This window comes from Melitaea cinxia, chromosome 27, assembly GCF_905220565.1.
Source record: "Melitaea cinxia chromosome 27, ilMelCinx1.1, whole genome shotgun sequence".
In the NCBI taxonomy this organism is placed as follows: Eukaryota; Metazoa; Arthropoda; class Insecta; order Lepidoptera; family Nymphalidae; genus Melitaea; species Melitaea cinxia.
The window spans coordinates 5,141,764-5,160,074 of NC_059420.1; the positions used below are offsets into that span (position 1 = coordinate 5,141,764).

General features: G+C 31.9%; 3 protein-coding genes across 3 annotated transcripts; 1 reads left to right on the top strand and 2 right to left on the bottom strand.

Annotated features, from left to right (window-relative positions):
* Positions 1-2,246: 2,246 nt before the first annotated feature.
* On the top strand, positions 2,247-3,185 carry LOC123666901. Its single transcript, XM_045600921.1, has one exon. The coding sequence runs from the start codon at positions 2,247-2,249 to the stop codon at positions 3,183-3,185; it is 939 nt and encodes a 312-aa protein (XP_045456877.1).
* Positions 3,186-15,301: 12,116 nt separating this feature from the next.
* On the bottom strand, positions 15,302-16,048 carry LOC123666902. The gene has a single exon (XM_045600922.1). It carries the CDS (start codon positions 16,046-16,048, stop codon positions 15,302-15,304), a length of 747 nt encoding a protein of 248 aa, XP_045456878.1.
* A 268-nt stretch (positions 16,049-16,316) lies between these two features.
* LOC123666903 lies at positions 16,317-17,905 on the bottom strand. The gene has a single exon (XM_045600923.1). The coding sequence runs from the start codon at positions 17,814-17,816 to the stop codon at positions 16,317-16,319; it is 1,500 nt and encodes a 499-aa protein (XP_045456879.1). The 5' UTR covers positions 17,817-17,905.
* Between the last annotated feature and the right edge of the window lie 406 nt (positions 17,906-18,311).

Genomic DNA, 18,311 nt, shown 5'->3' on the forward strand with positions numbered 1-18,311 from the left:
AACCACGAGAAACATGATGCGAGAAAGATACTTTTGGAAGTCAATGAACAAACATATTGCATCATGGACCAGATCATGTTTGGAATGTCAAAGGTCCAAAGTTCAAAGACACAATGTTTCGCCGTTTAAGTCCTTTGAAAAAAGTGATCGATTTGAACATATTCACATAGACATCGTGGGTCCTCTTAAATACTGCAATGGATATCGGTACTTATTAACAATGTTAGATAGAAGCACTGGTTGGCCCGAAGCTTATCCTTTAAAAGATATAACAGCAGAAAGTGTAGCTGAAACCGTATATTATGGCTGGATTGCTAGATTTGGTTGTCCATTGAGAATAACGACAGATCAAGGACGTCAATTTGAGTCTAATTTATTTAACCAACTAGCGAGAAGAATGGGAATAACCAGAATTAGAACAACAGCATACCATCCACAGGCAAATGGTGCAGTTGAAAGGTGGCATCGTTCACTCAAAACTTCTCTTATGTGTAGAGGTAATACAGAGAATTGGGTCAAAGAGTTACCTAGCGTATTACTGGGGTTAAGAGCAAGTTACAGAGATGACACCCAGATAAGCGCAGCCGAGTTGGTGTACGGTGAAACTATAAGACTTCCTGGTGATTTCTTTGAGTTAAAAAAACCAGAAATCTCAAGTGAAGAATCATTCTTACAAGCACTTAGACAGAAAATAAGAGATATATCATCAGTACCTAGACGCCAATTACGTCAAAAAGAAATTTTCGTTCACCCGGAGCTTGAAAAATGTTCTCATGTGTTTGTTCGTTGCGACCGAATATCAAGTTCACTGACTCCACCGTATTCTGGCCCATATAAAATTTTGAGTCGAACAGATAAATATTTTAAAATTCAAGAGGGAGATACGCAGAAAAATATTAGTATAGACAGACTCAAACCTGCATTCATGTTATATTTCGATGACAATGCAAGATCGCCCAATATGGAACGGTGTAATATAAACAAATCGCCTATAGTGACAAGATCAGGGCGCATCAGTAAGCCTACGGTAAGATTCACTCTGTAGACGCCTGTCATCAAATTTATTATATTGGCCGCATCTTTACATTTTAATACATTTATTTTTGAAATAATAATATCAAAATGGGTAAATCGGAAAGCAAACAAGAAAAAGAAGAAATCATTATTGCACAGACAGGTGCAGGAAACAGTGCAATGGCCTCAGAAACGGCCACGCACTATAGCACTAGGGTAGAGTTGTATTCTCTCGCAACTCTGACCGTGGTACTCTGTGTTATTGCCTTCATTTTATGGAAACGCTGTAAAACTCAGTTTGCAAGCTTTACGAGAAGGACACTACTGGACAATTCTATTGTTGTCATGAGACAATCAGAGCAACGACAGAACCAAGGATGCCAGCAAGTGATTGTTTAGTGAAAGTGCAATAAAATAGTAATGTGTTATCATGTCATATAGATATTTAATATAGCAGTTATGTGTACCCAATTGTAAGCGTAGTCTATATGTAATTATAATATTATTTGAAGTAATGAAATGTGCGTATCGTAATAATTATTTTTGTAATGGTTAAAATGATAGAGGTTAAAGTGTGTTATGATTTTTATATTATATCATATATGATTTGCATTATGTATTTAAACTATAAAAAAAAAAAAAAAAAAAAAAAAAAAAAAAAAAAAAGAATATTTTGCAACAAATCCTGTTTTTACGACACCTTTTCATTTTTATGTTTTCTTTTAATGAGTAATGTAATAGTAACCTGTTTTCTTTTTTTGAAGGGGGGTATACTGTGCCGTGTGCACATACCTATTTAAGTAACGTTCTAATTTATGTTCAAATTTGGTAACAGTATTTTGTAATAGGATAAGTGTTTATATTGTAAGATCTCTGTACCTTCAGTCATTCTGTAGAACGCATAATAAAAAGACGTGAAATTGGATTAGTGGTTTGTTCTGGCACCTTACTTAATATTAAATAAATAAGTAATACCTCAAAGCAAAGGTATACCATGTGCTGCGCATTCCCTTAACCTAGTTGGTCAAGAATCCGTGAAGGTTGCAACCGAAATTGTAAATTTTTTTGGAATAGTGCAACAAATATACGTTTTCTTCTCTGCTTCGACCCATAGATGGGAACTGTTAAATCGTGAAACAAAACTAAAATTTACGTTAAAAAGTTTAAGCCAGACCAGATGGTCTTGTCACTTTGATGCTGTCAGAGCTTTGAAAAGTAATTATGATGGCATTATGAAAATTCTCAATAGTTTCGGCGAAAATGACGATGAAAAAGTTGATTTCCGAAAAGAGGCACGAAATTTATTTAATAAACTGGCGAAACTAGAAACTGCAATTTTGATTGTTTTTTGGGAAGAAATTTTGGAGAGATTTAATGTAGTTAATAAAAAAGTACAGAGCCCTGGTTTAGACATTGATGAAGGCAATAAGTTAATAGTGTCATTAAAAGAGTTCGTGAAAAACATAAGGCAACAATCAGATCAGAAGCTAAAGGAATACGAAGAGAAAGCTAAAAAATTAAGTACTAGTGTGGGAACAGACTACAGTGACATAAATAAGAGACGCATTACTTTGAAATTTTCAGATAAATCTACAGATAAAGTCTCAGTGAACTGCGCAGAAAAATTTAAAAGAGACACGCTTAACGTTGCGTTGGATAAGATGATTATGGATTTAAATAATAGAAGCCAAGCCTATGAGACCTATAGCAAAAAATTTAAATTTTTAATGGATTTGCAAGACAAAAATCAAGAACACATAGATCTGGAAAGTGTACGTAATATTATTGATTATTATCCAAATGACGTAGACGAACATTTAGTGAATGAGTGCATTCAGTTGAAATCTTACTTACTGCAATCTAAGACAGAGTCTTACACCTCTTGCAGTGAAATTTTTTGGCTAATTTATGAAAAGAAACTTGTTGATGTTTTCCCAAACTGCTATACTATCTTAAAGATTTTTTTAACGATGCCGATCACTAGCTGTGAAGCGGAGCGTTCTTTCTCCAGGATGTCGTATATAGAAAACAAATACAGGACAACAATGTCGAACTATCGACTAAATCATTTATCAGTTCTTTCGATAAATTGCGATTTAACAAAGGACCTACAGTGCGATGACCAAATAAAAGAATTTGCAGCACAAAAATGCAGAAAGGTTGCTTTATAATTTATTTAACACAACCATTTATAACCCGTCAATTTATTTTGCAATAAATAATGTTTTAATAAATAAATAAAATATTTTGTTTTCCTATTTTCTTCCTGTACTTAACATATATTACATTACATATACCTACATCACTAAAGAAAACAGTTTCTTGTCAAAATCGCAATTAGTTGAGTAATTAGGTAGGGCCCCTAAGCAGTATTAGCCCAGGGCCCCACAAATTCAAGATCCGCCTCTGAACTTACGGTAACTATGCTTCGATCCATAGCTTTAAGATGTTATATTCACATTTCGCACTTGATATTAGCATTTTAAACGTTAAGTTATTGTTTTTACACGATTTTATTAACAACTGAGAAATAGATGTTTTAATAAAAAATGACAGGCCACTTATCGTTTCGTTCTAAAACAATATAAGCACAAATTCATTGTTTTTGTTTAAATAACTGTAAAGGCAAAGGTCTTACACCATACAGCCTTGTTTCATATTATATTTTTTAATTAAATATATTTTATTTTTAATTATTTACTGTTATAAACGAAAAATACTCAATATTTTAGTTCATTCTATATGACAATAAATAAATAAAATATAATGAAGTGAAAAACATGACATGAATAATTTTTCTGAAAAAATCTGACTTCAGAAAGAGACCGAGAGAAACCCATACCTATCTAATTTAAAAATTACACCGTTTGTAGACATAGTTTTGTTACAAAAAAAAAAAATAACCCTAACCTATCTAATTTAAAAATTATATCGTTTATAGACATAGTTTTGTTACAAATAAAAAAATAACCCTAACCTATCTAATTTAAAAGTTACACCGTTTATCGACAATTTTGTTACAAAAAAAAAAATAATAACTCTAACCTATCTAATTTAAAAATTATATCGTTTATAGACAGTTTTGTTACAAAAAAAAAAATAATCTACCACCTTTAAAGTTAGAGGAACGCTTGGCTCCGGCGCTGCGGGAAGTGCAGCCCTTCCGCTCTTGCGTGCGAAAGCACGCTCACTCATGCTCCGTTTCCGCATTCCATCCGCTTCTCTACGCATTCGTTCGCGCGCTTTCGCACGGCGGGCGAGGGCTGCCCTCCCTCCGCGCCTCCGCGGCACAAAAAAAAACACTCTAGGGGTAGGACAGACCAAGACCACGTGGACAGTGGGGTGCTCCGATTCGGTTTTGGGTATTTTTCGAATTTCTAAACCTATATTCTAGCACGCAATGTTACTAATTCTATTAAAATATTGTGTCTGACGCATTATAATCTTTAAAAGTGTCGATTTGTCAGTCGTTAAAGGTCAGTTCGTATCGTATTTTGGTCTTGCAATAAAGATCGTTTTTACATAAATTTGTTCGAAAATAACGCGTGATAGTCGCAGTACGGAGCATGAGTACACATTTTATCGTTCACCTCTAAAAAACGAAATCACCACGTCCCTATTTGCCTTATAAAAAAAAGATATTGAAATGACATAATTGACATAACAAAAATTTTAAAAATATTAAGAAGAAAAATGAAGTTACTTCAGACTTGGCTCCGGCCTTGTGTTATATCAGAACGAAACTTATAAATTCAAACTAGGCTGTATGGATTGTAGTCCCTTGCCTATCCCTATTGGGAATAAATTTTAAAAAATAAATTTAAAAAAATATTAACTACTAAACAAGTAAACAAGTTTATTTTCGTATAGTTTTTATATCTTCAATACGACATTATATATAATAACAATGGCAAATGAACTAACAAGTGACTTAAATGAAACTGCCAGTACTAAAAGTGGAAAATTAATAAATGCAAAATTAAATATAAAAGTATTAATATAGTTAATGTACATTAATAATTAATATTGTATATACAACTCTGCTCTGTTTTGAAACTGCAGTAATCGATACTCCAATTTAAAATTGCAGACAAGTAGATTTTGAAAATTAATTACATATTTTTAATTATGATTATGTAGTACATATTTACTACGTTTACTGTTTATTATTTTAGCATAAAACTTTTTTCAACAAATACTAACTAAAACTAAATATAGTACAACACCTTTACTATATTTTTAATAGTATTAAATAATAATACTGAAGCAAAGTTTATGAGACTGATTACATTAATAATTAAGAATGAATCCATCTTGATTGTGATAATAACTCTAATATATAAATTAATTTCGATACTATAATTTAAAATTATACACCATATATTTTGAAAATTAACTACATAGGTATTTATAAATTTATTTTAGTTCTATAGAATATTTTACACAATTGTTTGTTGAGATTGTATATTTCAAAAGAATGATAACTTAAAGAGTAAAAGTATGTATTTAAATAATAATAAAAAATGTTTAAAAATAATAAAAATTATAATAATTATTACCTAGTGTCTCATTATTACACTTAATTTAAGTAAATATGTAAAAATGTTTCACTTTTATTTATATAAATACAAGCAAAGAATTTATTGCAAATTACTATTTCTTTTCATAATTTTTGATAAATATTTAGAACTTTTAGTAAATGCATAGTAAATTTAAAATAGATTATACTGTTTCTGTAACTATGAACAATTTAGAAATGCAGTTTTTTCTTTTGTTTTGAAAATTTATTCAAGTCATTATATTTTAATGTATGTAAACTGTTATAGTTAAAATATGTGTATATACTAGTTCTACTATCTATTTCATATTTATATTATTAACACATATTTTACTGAAAAAAAAACTGTGTATACTAAGAATAATAGAATAAAAATTACTTACTTATTGTAAAATTATTTTGTGAAATATTGATTTCCCTAACTCCTATTAAAAAAAAAAAAAAAAAAAGATTTAAAATAAATAGTTTATTGAAATAAAAACCAAAGTTGTTACACAGAAAATATGAATTTATTTTTTTATACAATATCTTATATATAAATAGAACAAAAATTACTTACTTATTGTAAAATTATTTTGTGAAATATTGATTTCCCTAACTCCTATTAAAAAAAAAGATTTAATATAAATAGTTTATTGAAATAAAAACTATAGTTGTAACACAGAAAATATGAATTTATTTTTTTATACAATATCTTATATACAGAGTGGGGATGACAATACGACAAAAATTGATAACACAGGTAATACTAGTTTATAGGAGTATTTCAAAACCATCAAAAAAGTTCTAACGTCAAAATCAAAAAAAAATGATTTTTTCAAACAAACTAAATAAGAAAATATATAATAAAATTATAGTACAACATGTGTGACTATAGGTTCACTGACCTGTTATGACGCGCGGTGACACAACGAACTACTACGAACTAGGTACGTTGGTTTGTTTGGTCGGTCATAGTAGGTTACTAAATTTTTAAATTCTATCTAAAATAATTCTAATAATCTATCTAATCTTCTTATAATTTAATTCATTAATTTTGACATGATGTCGCCATTAGTGGCCATATTTTTTAATTTATTAAAAGGTCTAATAATTCTATTTTTTAAGTCATCAACTGTATTTACGTCTGTTGAGTACAAGTCGTTTGTTACAAAACTTCACAGAAAATGTGGGATTAAGCATTGATCTTCCCGTATCCTCTGAAAAGCATTTGAAATAGTGCGGCCATCGGTTGGACAAATACGGGTGTTCCCATATCTCTCCCGGTACTATTGCTAAATTAGCCTTGCCGTGGCATTCTCCGTAAACAAAAATCATGTACTCCGAAGCTGTGTAATTATAACGTGGCATTGTAAATAAAATAAAAACTATTCTTACTATTAACACTAGCGCCTAATTTCGAACAATTCACCTAATAACTATTAAACTAGGCATTTATTCTACGTTAATGTTCTTGTCACTATAAAAATAAAGCGTTAAAATATCGCACAATCACTCCAAGTCTTTCGAGATAATCCAATAATTAATTAAAACGAACAAAACTCGTGCGCATATGTAGAAAATTGACAAATCAACGCGTATGACATCAAGAAACATGAGTACCTAAATAAACGGCACAGAGACCACTGGCCACTTGTCGCGTACGCGGCAACTCTAACTCAACTACGCACCAGGGCTGACAGATGTACGATTTTAATCGATACGATTTTTTTTTTTTTTAATTTTTACTCATGTACGATTGCTAGACTAAAATCATACGCAAAATGTACGATTTTTATATTCCTATTACCTGGAAGCATTTCATAATTAAAGAAACATCATTCACCGGCAAGCTTGAATTTCGTTAATTTCCCTGACTTGAATGAACCTACCACTTTTATATGAATGAGGACTCTTTGAAAAATCATATAAAGGCTGTATTTGTTTGCTTTCTAATGAAACTTATAATTTATCTTGTGGTAATAATTGCGACTTGAAAAAAAAATACATTTTGAAATAAAAAACAATTTGAAAATTATAAAACACTGGCTCAATTTGCTTTAAATTTGTTATGTTTTCCCCATTACAGTGCAATCTGTAATGTGAACGAGAATTCAGCGAAGTTAATTTAATCAGAACAAAACTTAGAAACAGTTTATCCAATGATACCCTTACATTATTAGCCTAGCAATTAATAAGAAGAAACGAAAATGATACGAATTTTAAGCCAAGAAATTCTTTTGTTAAAAAATATGACCACAGAAAATGTTGTATGAGTGTGACAAATTTTTCTAGCAGCCCTGGCACAGCCAGTTGTCCTTTACACCGTTAGACGTTCTCAGGGTCATTGTAACACACGTGCCACGTTGATTGTTTTTTTCAGCTGTTGCAAGATTTAATATTTTAATGTAATAACGTGGTATTTTATTATTAATAATTGTTGTTATTGTTATTTGTTGTCTTTATCGCATTTGTTGAACTGCTCGAGCAAAAGTTTCGCGAATATTTTGATCTTGAAATAAATATAGTCAATGAAATACTTAAATTTATTAAATATTGTTGATATGCCATGTGTGCTCCCCGTGATATTACCTACTTGCAAAAACTATGTTAGATTCAGAATTTAAATTTTCAGAATTTAAAATTTAAGCATTAAAAGAAAAAATAAATTTAAAAAAAAAAAAATTATAAAAAGAAAATTATTAGAATCATACTGAATATTAAAACTATTTAACAAATGTTTTTAATATGTCTTAACACAACACTGACCTACCAAAATAGATAACAATTTTGCACGTTTTTAAATTACGCGTACGCGTAATATTATGTTTGTACCGATCGCGCTCAAAGGGTCGATAGCCTGCGGGTGACCGTTTATTAATGTTATACAACACGTAGTAATTTTAAAAAATGAAAAATCATATTTTTTGACTAAAGTACTGGATGTATTTTATTGATTTTTTGTATGTGGGCTTGGAATATCATTACATATACGATGTCAAAGTTATTGTCGTATTGTCATCCCCACCCTGTATAAAGTTCTCATTTCACAATATTAGTTACAACACTCCTTCGAAACTTAATTAACATCCTATTGCTATACTCATAAATAATAAAGGTGACCCACTTCTGCATAAAAGAATCAGCAAGAAACTCTGCAGTTACTCTTATAAAAAAATAATATATAAACTGTATTTTAAAATTAACTAAAGTAGGGCATACCAAGAATTTCCTGCTCAAAATATGAAGCAGCTCGACTGAGGTAGTACCTCGAGCTTACAGAAGACCACAGCTAAATAATACTGTTTTCAAGCAATATTGTGTTCCTGTTAGTGAGTAAGGTGACCAGAGCTCGTGGAGGGGATTGGGGATTGAGTCGACAACACGCTAACGATGCTTCTAGTATTGCAAACGTCTATAAGCTACGGTAATCGCTTTTATTGTGTTCCGATTAATAATTTTTTATTGTGTTCCTGTTAGTGAGTAAGGTGACCAGAGCTCGTGGAGGGGATTGGGGATTGGGTCGACAACACGCTTGCGATGCTTCTAGTGTTGCAAACGTCTATAAGCTACGGTAATCGCTTACCATCAGGTGAGATGTACGCTTATTGTTGACCTAGTGACATAAAAAAAATTTATTTTGAATATACATATTTAATAGCTTTTAAAAGCTCATCAAATGGATCTAAATGATAAATATATATCCGCCTTCTCCATGAGTACTCTGCAAGCCAAAGAGTAAAGTCCAATTTATATTGTGCTTGCCTGAAATGTTTTTTTAAACCCCTCCACTGACTCTCGATTCTCTGGGTCTGTGTCCCGTCTGGTGCCACAAATTTGTGAATTGGATCACTATGGTTAACTGTTTTATGTATGTATCCGTGTTCAGCAAGACTTGTATAAGCTCTCCATGAGTCGGTATGAATGATGGAACCTTCTGCAACATGTTTTTTTATAAGAAGCACCAATATCTCTGCTGATCTTTCGTTATCGGGACACACTTCAAGCCTAAGGTCATCACTACCATTCTGGATCATTCCAATGATCCAGTGGCCTTCAATCTGTCGCCCACGATTGTATTTTCTCCTGCCACACTTTGATTCATCAATCTGCACAATTTTATTAGGGCCCCCTATCTTTCCATCGACCCTTTGATTATTTATTTCATAGATAGCAATGACCTCTCTGCAATAGTTAAACCAATCAGCGACTGTGCTGCTGGAAATTACTGGACTATCCCTACGCGCTAATTGTTTTCTTGTTTGATGGTAAGACAGTCCTTCACTAAATGAATACATAATGTGAAAAATGGAAGTGAAAGGCAATCTCACCTGTTCAAACCATGTCCCTACAGCACGCGACACAACTTTTGACTTGCAATTACGCTTCGTGCACTTAAATTTGCCAATTTGACCGGTACTTGTCCCATAAATAGCCATTGGTTTCGGTGGTATGGACATATCTTTTTTGTCGGAATGAGACCCTGCTCCTCAGCAAATTTTACACATTGATCATATGTACCTAGCGTTGTATATATGGTATACCAATTCCACATAGATCTGAAATAAATTAAAATATAATTGAAATGAGGTTGCAGCTGCGTTGATGTCAAAAAATTGTACTCATAAATTGCACAATAAAGTCAAACAATACCTATTTTTTTTACGATAACTTTAATAAAAACACTTATAACCTCACCAAAACATAACTTCATGACTCAAATAAATTGAAAATCCATACAAAACAGATAAACATAAATATATAAAATAAGTCAAATAGAGGATCGGAGAGTACTCCGATTAAAATCTACAATGAAAAATAATCTCTAATACTATTTTACAATTATTTATTGAATAATAATTTAATATAATTCATTAAATATTTTTAAATAAAGAAATAGAATATTTATTATATTTTTAATCTACGCGTATAAGGACATCGCGCGCTTTCAAACATAAAATGGCGTTTTGCCGGGATTTTTAAACCTACCTAAGTTACCTAACAGACTATAAAGAATGAAATTTTAATTTTTATGAAAATAAGTATCCAAAAAGATTAATTTAAAACAGTTTCTGAAAATGTATCCGATCGTCTATAAAATAAATTTACCTCAACTCATTCGAATAAGGTCTTATTCTTCTACCAGATGACCCAGTAAATCCAGACACTGGCATCATAACAAATTCGTCCTCGTCCAAAGAACTAGCGATAGCCGATTGACTATCACCGAAACCAGATGCTATACCACTAGGACCAGCAACTGGTTCATCAATAGATTGTACAATAGGCACAAGCGGCTCTGCTGAGTCCATCACTCGCGCACTACTTGAAGACGGCATAAAAGAGGAGGCCGTGACAAGCGGCTCTATTGAGTCCATCGCTTTCACTACACTCGACTCTTCAGACACAAAAGTACTGGGATTCGAAGAAGCCATGATAATCACAAAATGCAAACAGTACGCGAAAACGATACCGACTACAAAACATGTAAAAGAAAAACATTTTCAAACATTTAAAAAGTAAAAAATCTCAAAGACAATTTACTCTAGTTCTCTATGATTTGTTTCACCTATATTCAACAATTTTTATATTTATTTATTGTCATTTAAAATGAACTAAAATATTGAGTATTTTTCGTTTATAAGAGTAAATAATTAAAAATAAAATATATTTAATTAAAAAATATAATATGAAACAAGGCTGTATGGTGTAAGACCTTTGCCTTTACAGTTATTTAAACAAAAACAATGAATTTGTGCTTATATTGTTTTAGAACGAAACGATAAGTGGCCTGTCATTTTTTATTAAAACATCTATTTCTCAGTTGTTAATAACATCGTGTAAAAACAATAACTTAACGTTTAAAATGCTAATATCAAGTGCGAAATGTGAATATAACATCTTAAAACTACGGATCGAAGCATAGTTACCGTTGCATTAGTTATAAATATAAATTTCACAAAACCGAATGCGTTTTTCGGCAACCCTGGACAAACTTCTATATCATTTTCAACTTCCTCTTTAAAGATGATTTTCTCGCTACGATTTGCGAAAGAACGAATGCTCAAGCTGCTAAGTTATAAGAAAATAATACTGTATAAAAAAATTCAAGAATAAATTCTTAGAAGAAATTAAATATTCCTAAACTGAGAATATTCTTGGGCTTAGTTTCACATGGGATTCATTCAACTGTCCCGACTACAAGATTATTGGCAAACGAACCGTTTATTTTCAGTACCAATCTTTGGGCAATATATGATTAGAAACAGATATCTGCTTATAATAAGATGTCTCCACTTTAGCTCAGAGACAGAGAATGACACAGACCCATTATACAAAATACGTTCCATGATTAATTATTTTAATAAAAAAATGAATAACTGCTATTATCCTGCCAAATAATTGTCTTTGGACGAGAGTATGGTGCTATGGAGAGGGCGTCTTAAATTTAGTCAATATATCAAAAATAAAAGACAAGTGTGGAATAAAACAGAGAGATTCTTCAGAGTCTTCCGTAGATGTCGAGGATTGTAACGGTTGGAAAAAATATATGTGGTCAGAGCCGCACAGGCCAAGTGCTGATCAGTTTGATGAAGTTGCCTTGAAACCTAAAGTTTTCTTTCCGAGTAGGACTTCTCCAGCAGCTTGTTTTTCGAGATTTTTTCCGACCAAGTAATGGATCAGTACTTGTTCACGTTGGAACGCGCGGGCGCGGTCACGAAATATCAAACATATGGCGTAATATCCAAGTGTTCACGTACGAAACGCACGTGCGGTGTAAGTAGCGGGCAAGCTAGCGACTGGTGCGCGCGCGCCGCTCGCGTCAATATCAAACGCGTGAGATGTTTGTGTGTGTTCACGTCGAACTAGCGGCGGAGCGCGCGATTCACTCGCGACGTCAGGTAAGTTCAACCAGCATGAACTTGTCGCTAGAAACATTAGCGCGTCTTCATCATGTCTTTCAATACAGAAGAGTTTATTAGTGCTGTTCAGGCTAGAACTCCGATTTGGCAAAGCAAACACAGTCATCATATGAACAGAAATGTTCTTAATAAGTTATGGAAGGAAATTGCGGAATTGTTTCCTGATATAGAGGGTGAGTAAATGAAATATTGTGGGTATTTTAAACCTTTTATTTTTATATAGAAATATTATGATAGACTACTAAAGATACAAAAATATTACAAAGATGGCGACGTATATATTAAATGATTGTTCTGCCAAAAATATGTCGTGAATAAACTCCGAATTTGTTTAGCTCGAATTGATGGATTGTTGTTTCTTCCAGTTTGTCGCCTTTGGTGCCGACTTTCAGTTGTTAACTCATCATTGCAATTGTAACCATCTATATCAATTACAATATTATGCAATAAGCAAGCGGTTTTTATGATCAGGCGTGCATGTTTAATATCAGTTTCAATAGGTTTTAAAAAAACTCGCCATTTATTACATAAAATTCCAAATGCACACTCCACGGTTTTTCTCGCTCTTGACAATCTATTATTAAAATTTTCTCTCACTCTCGATTCAATGTTCTTTGTGGATACGGACGCATTAAATACTCTTTAAGAGGATAAGCTTCATCGGCTAGCTGTAATGTTAGAATTGGGTACTGTTCTTGGTTCTGGCATATTGAATGCGCCTCTTTCGAGTAACCGGTTCAGGGACGAGGCGTTGAATGTACCGCCGTCGCTTTGCTTTCCTCTACCTCCAACTTCAATAGTTAAAAATCTTTTGTTCGCATCAGCCACAGCTTGCAAAACAATAGAAAAATAATGCTTGTAGTTAAAAAATGCCGATCCTGATCTTTTAGGTTATTTAATTCTACAATGTTTACCATCCAAACTGCCAATGCAGTTAGGAAAGTTCCACATTTTTTCAAAATCTGAAGAAATATGCTTAAGCTGGTCTTCAGACGGCAGTGGCATATGGACATTCAAATTTTTTTTCCAAATAACTTCACAGGTACTATAAATAATCTGAGACACTGTACTAATACCCAAACGAAAGCTATAAGCCAAAGATCAAAATGCCAACCCAGTGGAAATATATCTGAAACATATAAAAAAATACAATTATTATGTAAAATTTGAATAGATCTATACTAATTATTTAATATACCTACTAAAATTATATAAGGCACTAAAAAAAACACTAAAAAAAATTTTTTTTCCGAAAAGGCTTTAAGAAAAAAATGGAAGAATATTCTGGACCAATTTATGAAAGAGTTTAAAAAATTTCCGGTTTTTCGTTCTGGTGATGCTGGAACTGATCAAAACACTTCAGTGTGGCCATATTTTCAAATGATGCAGTTTATAAAAGATGACGTTACCCCAGAATCAAATGAAGGCAATTTAGATGAAACTACTGATGGAAACTGTAGTGATAATAATGAGCGGTCTCCAACTCCCCAGTCAATAGCTGGTTCATCTACAAGTACACTACGTACGAGCACCAAACGTAAATGTGCACAAGATATAAGAGAGGAATTTATGGAATTGGAGAAGAAAAAGTTGGAATTATTACAAATTAAACTGTCGCAAAGCAGCGAAAGGCAAGAAAAAGATTGAGAAGACCTGTTATTTTTTAAAAGTTTGTTGCCGTACATGAAGTAGTTAACTCTTATACAAAAATTACGTACTAGAAACAAAATTACACAAGTTGTTATGGATGAAATGAATAGTGTCACGACCCAGGCTTACGATGGTTACAAAACTTACGAATATAACACATCAAATTATGGAAATTAAACTTTAAATATAATTAACTACGAAAATACTTTTTTTTAAACTCACCTTATAGTTAAAAATAGTCTTTCTTCGGGTTTTATGCTTTTCTGAAAGGGGGACGGGCGAAAATGGGCCTGAACTTAACTGTCCGTTACATCATTGAAATATTTATCAATATTCGTTTCAAGTTTTTTCATTCCCAATGGCGAAACGATTCGTTATTTTACCATGGGATAGTAAATTGATTAATAAATTGAAACACTTTTGTTTTCCTGTGCCCTAGTATAATTTTCTGTCCTATAGAGACACTTCAAATGTTGCTAGCTGAGAAAAACGAATTATTGGATTACCGATTCGTTTTGTCTTTATTTTTAAGGTTTTTTATTATGTACTTATGTTGCATAATAAGAGTATGCAATGCTATCGTGATTTGCAATGGGTATAATGGTTTTATCTAAAAAAAAGAGATTCTAAGTATAAAAAAAACGACTACCTTTATTTTTTAAGGTGGCAATCGAAGGCGTAAAAACATTAAGTCAGGTGTAAGTCAAGTGTCAAAGCCATTCACTCGTTTTGTTCTCACTTTGCGGCAGTGAATATTTTTGTATTTTGTGCATTTCGTTTGATCTTTTGGTTTTCTTTCACGACTTTCGCTACGCTTAACAACAACAGCATAACAACAACACAACGACGTTTTTTACATATTAGTTGACAATTCTCGCAGAGGAAGGTATATTATGATGATAGGTGTAATAAATAAGACTGATTGACTGGATACGTACGACTTTATTATTTAGACTTTAGACTCAAAGACATGACTCGACATTACATTATTACGAACGAACAAGACAAAAAGAAGACATAGACAATAGATATAATCATAGAGTACTTAACATAGACATAATATAACAGATAATAAATTAAGGATATACAACATCTCTCTTTTTATAAAATAAAGTTTACATTTAAACTTTTAACTTATACTGAAAACAATACATAACATATTAACACCACTACAAATTTACAAATTCAACTTAACTGGTTTCTTAATTACTCTACCTGATCTACTTTTATTACAGTTCTCCTGGAAATTGATATTCTTATCTAATTCTTTATTATTAGTATCCATCTGCCTGTTCCTCTGCTGACTATCCCTTTCCTCAGAATTGTTGGATTGCATCTCATCAAACTTATGACAACTATCATTACAATTAAATTTAATTAAAAATCTTTTCCTTCTATATCTTTTACCTTCAGCGTCTTCTATTATATATGAACGTTGACAATCTAATCTTTTAATGACTTTTCCAGGAAGCCAATCTGAGTTAGGCATTTTTTTAAAAGTTATATAATCTCCTGGCTGTAATAATGGTAATTGTTTCTTATTTCTATCATAGTAAATTTTACTCCAAACACGATTTTTCTCAAAATTATTTTTATATTCATTGAAAGTAACAATTTTTGGTTTAAATTTCTTATTAGTAATTGGTATATGCATTCTTAAATTTCTAGACATTAATAATTGAGCTGGTGATGGAAAATTAGCTTTAGGTGTGTTCCTATATTGTAACAATGCCATATAAGGATCTGTATTTGACTCTAAACATTTTTTTAATAAATTTTTCATAATTTTAACAGAACTTTCAGCTTGACCATTAGACTTCGGGTGATATGGACTAGTCATAATATGTTCAATATCCCAAGAATATAGAAAAGATTTAAATTCAGCAGAATTAAACGGAGGTCCACCGTCAGACACTAATTTCATGGGTATACCGTGACGAGCAAAGATAGACTTTAATTGTATTATTATATTAGATGCTGTGTATTGACTGTTTAAAATTGCTAACTCTATAAATTTGGAATAATAATCAGTAACTACTAAGTAATTTTTGTTATTAAAATACATTAAATCAATACCGACTTGCTGCCATGGGAATTTTGTAATATCATAGCTTTGAAGAGGTTCTTGTTGATTATTTGGTTTGAATTTAGCACAAATAAGACATTGATCAACTAATTTTTTATATCTGTGCTCATATTTGGCCAAAAAATAATACTTCTTTTAATTTATTTTTTAAACCAAATGGAACTTTTCTGGGATGATCAACGCATGGAATTGCATTTTGTTGCAACTTGAGGTGACAGACAGGTGGTAGACATCCTAATCCATGAAAAACATCATTAAAATATTCTAAAATTTGATTACTAGACAGATATTTACCATTACTGTTGACTGCAAAAACTTTTTTTAATATTCCTATATCCACACATGTCGGAAGACCTAATACAGTAGCACAATCAATATTTACTATTAAAAATAATATGTATCTTTGACAATTATTGAAAAAACATTTTAAATTACACTGACCAAATACTTGTATAGACGAACCATCAAAACCTTTGACATTTGCACTACAACTTTTAATAATAGACTGTGATAAATTTAATTTGTTAAAAGTATTAAGAGACATTATATTGGTATCAGCACCTGAATCAAGTATACATTTTACTTCAACATTATTAATTAGAACTGATAAATAGCATGACTTGTCGTTGTTGACACTCTTCACCATACCGATGAAAAATTGTTCTGAATCATTGTTTGATTCCTCGTCGACATCTCGGACTGGATAAGACGATTCTAAAGATCTAATTTTAGATCGATTGGAAAAACAATATTTTGCAAAATGTCCAATCTTGTGACATATTTTACACCTTACTCCTGATGCAGGACATTTGAAACGATGATAATGTTGACCACAATGAGTACATTTATTGTTGTTACTTGTCTTTGGTACCGGACTTTGACTACGTCGACTAGCAAAATTTTGATTGTGAGGATTTTTATTATTTGACTTATTTCTGTTATTACTCGTAGACTGTTTCTTTGACTGTGACTTTGTATACGACTGTGATATATGTAAAACATTATCTGAATATTGAGAATTTTCCATTGTTTGAGCATTTTGTTGTGCCATGATGACATTATTAGCAATAGATATAGCCTTTTCGAGTGTTAGGTCCGTTTCTTGCAACAATCTTTGACGAACATGTGTTAATCTCGAACTCATGTTAGCTATAAAAATATCTTTAATTAAGGAGTCTTTCAATGTACCAAATTCACATTTATTTCCAATATTTTGTAAGTCCGTAAGAAATGTGTCAATTCCCTCTTCAGGTTTCTGCATTCTCGTAAAAAAGGAATGTCTGACAATAGTTAAGTTTTTCTGTGGCTCAAAATAATTGTCGAATTTAATTTTAATATCTTTTAAAGTTGTTCTGGTTATGTCTATATTGAAAGAATTGTAAATCTCAATACCTTTTTCTCCGATTGTATGTAGCATGATGGCTATTTTCCTTTTCTCGGATGCATCTTCCAGATCCGAAGCAAGTAGAAAAAGCTCAAAACATTGCCACCATTTCTTCCAATTAGAATTGTTATTTTGATTTGTTGCAATTATTAATTTTGGTACGTTGTTGAAGTTTTGACTTTGTGAACATGCTTCCACGTTTTGTATTGTAGACGTCGACATTTTGAATTTTCAATTTTATTACCATTGACTTTCAGATGACGTAAAATATATATATTCTTCACTTTGTTGCGAATTCTGACACCATATATTATGATGCTTGTTAAGTACGGAACCGTACTATCTATCATACAGTACCCTAAGCTCATCCATGAAAATGCCGAGCATGCATTTAATATCCATATTCAATAAACAACGGAAAACCGATGCAGCCCATGTCGCAACGTCCGTCCAGCCACGAGCCGCCGACGCAGCGATTTCGTCATATTTTAAATTTAATTTCATTATTAATTTTTATACAAAATTTTGTCATTCCTAATTCTCGCATCGAATAGGTTTCACATCTCTTAATTGTAATTTTATTTTAATTAATTAAAGTATTTTTAAGTCATTTTGGTTTTTTTTCGATCCATCGGCTGCAGTAAACGTAATTGGCGCAGTCGGTAGGATACTCGCGGGCCGGTTCGCGAGCATTAGAATTTTCTCATATCGATATTC

Bases quoted from the DNA above. Each gene is read 5' to 3' on its own strand.
- LOC123666901 (XM_045600921.1), top strand. From the start codon at position 2,247: ATGAAAATTCTCAATAGTTTCGGCGAAAATGACGATGAAAAAGTTGAT.
- LOC123666902 (XM_045600922.1), bottom strand. From the start codon at position 16,048: ATGAAATTAGTGTCTGACGGTGGACCTCCGTTTAATTCTGCTGAATTT.
- LOC123666903 (XM_045600923.1), bottom strand. From the start codon at position 17,816: ATGTCGACGTCTACAATACAAAACGTGGAAGCATGTTCACAAAGTCAA.